General features: G+C 39.4%; 1 protein-coding gene across 6 annotated transcripts in view; it reads right to left on the minus strand.

Annotated features, from left to right (window-relative positions):
- Nucleotides 1–6668, minus strand: part of prkg1l (protein kinase cGMP-dependent 1, like) — a 14488-nt gene that overhangs the window by 7348 nt on the left and 472 nt on the right. For 4 of the 6 annotated variants that reach the window (XM_017306650.1, XM_017306649.1, XM_017306652.1 and 1 more), the window contains exons 2-9: nt 6336–6537; nt 6097–6220; nt 5754–5920; nt 4717–4830; nt 1878–1983; nt 1613–1676; nt 1379–1456; nt 1120–1214 (exon numbers count right to left, since the gene is read on the minus strand). In XM_017306650.1, the coding sequence (XP_017162139.1) occupies nt 1120–1214; nt 1379–1456; nt 1613–1676; nt 1878–1983; nt 4717–4830; nt 5754–5920; nt 6097–6220; nt 6336–6534 (947 nt within the window). In that variant the 5' untranslated portion in view covers nt 6535–6537. The remainder of the gene's footprint in view (nt 1–1119; nt 1215–1378; nt 1457–1612; nt 1677–1877; nt 1984–4716; nt 4831–5753; nt 5921–6096; nt 6221–6335; nt 6538–6668) is intronic. The other 2 variants (XM_017306651.1, XM_017306653.1) reach the window with 1 other exon arrangement.

Genomic DNA, 6668 nt, shown 5'->3' on the forward strand with positions numbered 1-6668 from the left:
TTCTGTCTCATATTTGTATGGCATTAAAAGGACCTGGAACTTTTGTTTTTCCACTGAAAGCTCTGGTTTGAACAATGAAGGCCATGTGGGGGAAATTTTATGGATGATACTCTGATGTCCCATTTTCCTGAAGGCAGCACAGAGCTGCACCACCAGAAACTCACAGAAACACTGAAGAGAAGAATTAAGATTAATGTAGTTACAGTTCTATCCATGTTTCAATGTTGCAGAGCTCGTTTTGCAAATAGATCAAAGTTTAAACTGGAGGGTTGTACATCTTTTATCTGGTCATTTTGTGAAATATTTAACAACTAGAAAATGGCAAAGAACAAGAATATTTTTTCACTCTGAATGGTTGCTGTTAGGCCTACTGATTTTAACTTGAATGTTCATTGCATTTTTCGTAGATGCTTGTAAAAATAATTTCTATTCCCATGACTCTTGTTCTCTGGGAAACTATTTTTGATGATAAATACAGAAACAAGCATAAAAATCAAAACATCTACAATAGTGACAGTAATATTAATAATAAAATAATAGTCAGTGCAAAGTAGCCTACAAATTCTTTGGTGGGGGGCCAAAGAAGGCTAGGGGGGCGCTGGTCCAAAAAAGGTTGAGAAACACTGGTTTAGTTTCTAGTGCAAATATCTTAGTACACCTGAAGACAAAGACAAAACTAACTTAGAAGTAGCTTTTCTACAAGAAACAGGAGTTTGTTTTTAGTGAATAATTCTTTAATATTGATGACAAAGTCCTAGTTCCAACGGCAGATTATCTCACATATAACATGGGAAAAATATTTTGTTATAGGTAAAAATGGAACAAGCACTTTTTTCATCGATATTAAGGAATTATTTACTCAAAACCACAATGGTAAGATTTTGGGTTTTTAAGGTGAAACATTAAGACTAACCTGCCTGGCACAAACAGTGATGTACAAAGTTTCTTAAATTCCTCTTTTCCTCACCCTGATGCTCAGTTTGAACTTCAGCAAGTGTTAGTCCCATGTGGTTGGCAGATTTGTGCCAATAGGTTGTGTCATTGTAACAAAGTGGCACATATTTAATTAATTCTCTTTATATAGTGATATCTTTGATGCTCACTAACTCGGTTTCTTACCCCCAAAGAGCTTTTTCTCCAAACCACTGTCTCTCTGAGAGCTCAGCCAAAACGATCTGCTCTTGACGGCCTGGCTTCTTTTCTGTCACACTCACCTAAAGAAGAAAATGGTGATGAACACTGCAGAAAAGAGGCGCAGTCTATTTTCCCTATCATAAAATAATTACTATTGCTGCTCTGACATTTGGACTCGGTCTAAGCCCATTTCTCTGAAAGTCTCTTTCTAGCTGAGCTGCTGTTAGAGAACATTTAACTTTACCTGGCCTTTGCTAATGATGTAAAAGGTGTCTCCGACAGCTCCCTGTCGAAAGACGTAGTCGCCATCTGAGTAATTTGTCTACAGCAGAAGGAATTTTTTAAAAAAGTAAGAAAAGAAAAGAAAGAACAGTGAATGTCTTCACTTTTCCACAGACTTGACACAAAGGAAAATTGAAGCTGAAAATGTTACCGAATTCTGTTTAAAAAAAAAAAGAAAGAAAAAATCAATCTGTACCTCTTGCACCTGATCAAACAGTTGACTGATGACATCGTCTGGCAACGATTGAAGAAAGGGAACGCTGCACACAGACACAAAAAAGACACAATAACATTTTTTTTAATATATAAAAATAAGTTTTTACCTTCATAAAAAAAAAATAGAAAAATCCTAATCTATATTTCAATTATTTCTTACAAACGAAACAACAATAGAGATCCGGGAGTATAGAATAAACGGAAGCAGCGGACAATATTTAGAGTTTCGGGGGTCTGACGTTCACCTTCTCAGCAGCTCCACTGAATGAGAAAGGCGGCTGAGGCCACACTGCGTGAGAACAGAGTGGTAACTCTTGCGGTCGATAGCCCACAGCTTGCTGTCTGTTTGTGCTGCAGATCAAAAGACAAAGGCAAGAGGAAATGATAAAGGTTGTGTCAGTGACACGGGCGCTCTGATATAAACAGCATAGACAATAGCAAAGACTCACGCCGCCCGCAGCCCGTTGTGGCTGAAGAGCAAAGCTTCGGCTGTGCACTCAGACAGTTTAGGTCAGGGCTGCATTAAAGATGTCTCCCTTTTTCCTCGTACCGAGGACACTGAAGATAAATCTAATCTAATTCCCTCCACCATAAATACCCCCTTTCTTTATAATAGAGTTTGAAAGTGGTGTAAATTAATAATGACCCGTATTGATTGGTTCACGGAAGCTTCCTGCAAACGGAAGTAGATGTTCTCGAGACGCTCTAATTACATCCAATATCTAATCAGATGGTTCTGCCCTGATATCTTAATTTCCCTGTTCGAATATTCTCTGTGTGCTCCTAATTTATCACCACATGACATCTCATTCTTGGCTACTGCTTTTTATTTCAGATCTACTTCGTTCAAGTCACACGGGCCTTTCTCAGCTCTCGTCTTTATGCTGTTGTCTCCCATAGGAAGCTTTGCAAACATTTAGACCTCTAGCTTTTTCATATTTTGTTGTAATGCAGCTACAAATTATAATATATTTTGTATGACAGACAAACACAAATTAGCACAGAATTGTAAAGTTTTAAGATAGAAGACACATACATTTCACATTTTCTTTTTTTTCTCTTTTTTTGCCAGTAAAAATCTGAAAAGAGATAAATTATTTTCAATTCATCTCTGATCAGATTAATCTAAAGCTTCAATGGCACATTTAAGCAACCACCTTATCCATTAGTATGCCTGAAATCCAGCAAAAGGGAAGAATGAGAAAAAAAAGATATCAAAGGTTGAGCTTATTGCTTACACGTAAAGCACTATGGATGGTGCACTCCATATCAGCATTGTTTAGACAGCCCATCCTCACTATGAAACATGGAGGTGGCAGCGTCATGCAGTAGGGATGCTTTTCTTCAGTAGGGAAAAGGAAGCCGTTGAAATGAAGAGAATGGAGCTAAACACACAAGAATCCTTAAAGAAGATCCATTAGAGTCTGTAGAAAAGTTCACACTGCGCTCATTTTTAACGCAATTAATCGCATTTGAATTTCAACGTTTCCAGTCTGCCTGCATATCTGCCGCACCACGGACATCCCCAAACAAAAGCAATAGACGACAACACTGTTTCTTTTGACCCAAAAGGGGTTTGTTTTTGCTTCAAACAACAACATGATGGGAGGCTGGGGGAAAAAAAACTATTGTTTTGTGCAAGTTGTGCTAAAAGGAGTCTATCACCAAAGCGATTTTCCCACACCATCTCAATGCACAACATGTTGCGGCAAGATAGACGTCCTCACTCCATAGTCCATATTTCTACAGAAGTATTTGTTCAAAGATCCATGAACGATCGTGGGTTCCTAAAACACTTGAAAGCTGAATGGTTATAATATCACTTTACACCAATATGATAGTTGAATAACCTAAAAATGTTTTAAAAATAATACAAATTTGTTGTTGAGCTCTTAAGAGTTTTTGAATTGAAAATGATGCTTATTTTGTCAATAAAGTGCGATTAAATACAGACCCTGCAATTAACTCGATTAAACATTTTAATAAAGTCCCACCACTAATACTGTGATAATAATAAGCTACCTGAGCAGGGTGTACCATGCACAGGTTTTTCCACTATTTTATGTCTGTTACAGAAAAATCCCAATGAAATACTTTAAAGTTTCTGGTTGCAATGGAACAAAATACAAAAAAATACATATGTTTACTAGGCTCTAATGCTATTGCATGTCATTGTATATCTGTCTGACTTGGATCACCTGCTCCTGTATCACCACACCAAAACCTCACTGGCAGCGTCAAACACAAAGTGAAACTATTTTCAGGTCAGGAAGGAGATGAGCACGGTGGGCCCTGAGCGAATCCAAAGGGAAAGGATGACAATAATGGGCAGGGAACAAAGGAGGACAGGCTGTCACCGTGAGTTGAGGATTGTTACCAGGGAGCAGACAGATAGCTGAGAGCGGTAAATTGGAATGGCTGGCTGCTCTCAAGATAAAGAAAGCAGCTGAAAGAGAGAATTAGATGCTCAGCGATGGCAAATAAAGTGATGTTTCTTCCATTTACACTGATCCCAGCCGCTTCCACAGCCTGTTTACCCGCAGCTAATATTTATTTATTTGTGAAACCAGGCCAGATATCTGTGGTGACAGCTGAGAAAGTTTTTTCCCACAGGGGCTGAGATCGGATGAGGGGAAGAAATGAAAGAGTAATGTTTGTGTTAAAAGGATTTGTCTACTTTTTTTTTTTTTTTTTAAACATGGGAGCCAACGGATATTTTCAGAGCGCCTATTTTTTGTAAATGTTCTGGCTAATGCATGCTTGTGGAGAGAACACCGCTGGCTAATGCAGCAAAGCATTGCATGTTTGAAATTCCCCACATCTCTGAAAAAAAGAAAAAAGAAACACGTGAATGCGCAGTGCTGTCTATGATTTCAAAAGCGTCTTTGACTTTAAATTCCACAGGCGTCCTCCGTCTCACACCGCACCAGAGCTCTGTATTCTTGTGATCTTCACAATAATTATTTCTTTTTCCGTCCAAATCAAAATGAATCAAAAAGGGCCCCCCCTCATCAGTTTTCCCCTGTGACATTCCTCGAGTGATAATTGTATTTCGTTGTAAAAAGACGTCAACACAACGCCTACCTGAGACAGAGTAGGCGTGGGTGGAGTTGTAGAGGAGCGCCACCTCTCCAAACATGTCCTCCGGCTCAAAGGTGAGCACCTTCTGTCCATCTTTTGTCACGTCCAGTCTTCCTTCTGCCAAGAAAATAGACAAATTAAAACATCATCTGAACATCTACGCAGTTTTTCATGTTACCAAAACATGAAAAATATTACCATTGAGGTTTTAAATGACAGACCAACATAAAGTAGTGCATGATTGTGAAGTAGAAGTGAAAGGATATGTGGTTTTCAAAATTATTCATCAATGAAAAAATGTAAAAGTTAATATTTGCTGCAATTATGGCCGTAAGGAAATATTTTAGGGTATGTCTCTGCTAGAGCTGTACAGTCTTTGTAAAACATCTTAATCATATGTAAAAATCAGTTTTAATGATTTTTACAAATTCTCAATTGAATTTGGGTCTAGACTTCGACTAGGCCATTCCTACACATGACCATACTTTGATCTAAACTAAACAGTCCCATTGTAGCTCTGAGTGTATGTTTAATGCCATTGTCCTGCTGGAAGATGAACTTTTGAACTCCTCTGCTTTCACAGATTGCTACTGGAGTTCAAGGGATATGAGTGTTATGTAAGGTACAGACATTTGCTGTGTACTTTTGTGTCAAATAATGTGGTGTGTTTGAGGGTGAGAGGTTCAGTGTAGACACAGCTAATTGTGTAGAATAAATCAGGGAGATGCCACCTACCAACAGCTGACACCTTGCAAACAGTTTCACCTCTTCAAGGAGCCATTAGCCATTTTTCTGCTACCTCCTTAGATTTCAACCCAGAATAACAGCATAGATCCCTTTCATTTTCATAACTGTGTTTTAGAGTGGCATGCAATCGTGTCCAATCAAATCAACAGCCCGAGCCAGAACGCAACGGAATGGAAGTTTTAAGAAAAGAATGTAATCACATTTGCACTGGAGCACCTACAATCCAGGCTAAGTCCTGAAAAACAACTTGAAGTAAGATGAATGTTGTTGATCTTAAGAAGAAAATGACTTACCTTCCAAAACAAAAGCCTGATCCCCAGAGGTGCCCTCCTGGAAAACAAAGCAGCCCTGATTGATGGTTGCTCGGCGCATGCAGGCAGTGACTGCCTTGATTTCTTCTTCATCAAGGTTCTTCAACAAGTCATTTTTCAAAAGCGCCGCCTGGATCAGCCTTCGAGATCTGAGGATATAAAGACATGACGCATATGTCACACTGTTGGTCATTTATCACCTTGAACGCAGACTGCTGAGAGCTTGCAAGAGGTCTTAAAGAGATACTTGTTGATTAGCATTCAACGAGCCAGAGAGTTTTCACTCAGAGCTGGTGTGAAGTGAGGGAACAGCGCGTGCTCTTACTCCTGGCTTTTGTCACAGCTTCTGTGCGAAACCACTGCGATTGTCATAGGGTCTGGACTGAAGGGCTCTGAAATGACTGTCTGCCTTTTTGCACTCTGGTTGTCCTCAATTTGAGCTGCAGAAGCTACAGTAGGAGAAAAAAACACACGCACACATAACATGTCAGGATTCTAGGTCAGGTTAAAGCTTGTGGCACTTGTTGCCCCTCCCAAGATATCACACATTAAAAAGCATCAAACCCTGTACACCTGCAACGACTGCGGAGGGTGTGGGGAGGGAGAGGGCGGTTCTGTAGCGGTCTAGTTCTTCTTGCAGCCTACGGATGAGTTCGTCCTTTGTGTCCAACTCCAGCTCTAACTCGTCTATTAGTGTGTCCCTCTGACGGAGCTCCTCAATCTTGAGCTGCAGTGCAAACTGGAGGTCCCGAAGTGTACCCATCACCTGCATATGTTTAGATAGATAGATAGATAGATAGACAGATAGATAGATAGATAGATAGATAGATAGATAGATAGATAGATAGATAGATAGATAGATAGATAGATAGATAGATAGATAGATAGATAGATAGA

Source organism: Poecilia reticulata, linkage group LG9 (genome assembly GCF_000633615.1).
Source record: "Poecilia reticulata strain Guanapo linkage group LG9, Guppy_female_1.0+MT, whole genome shotgun sequence".
NCBI lineage: Eukaryota > Metazoa > Chordata > Actinopteri > Cyprinodontiformes > Poeciliidae > Poecilia > Poecilia reticulata.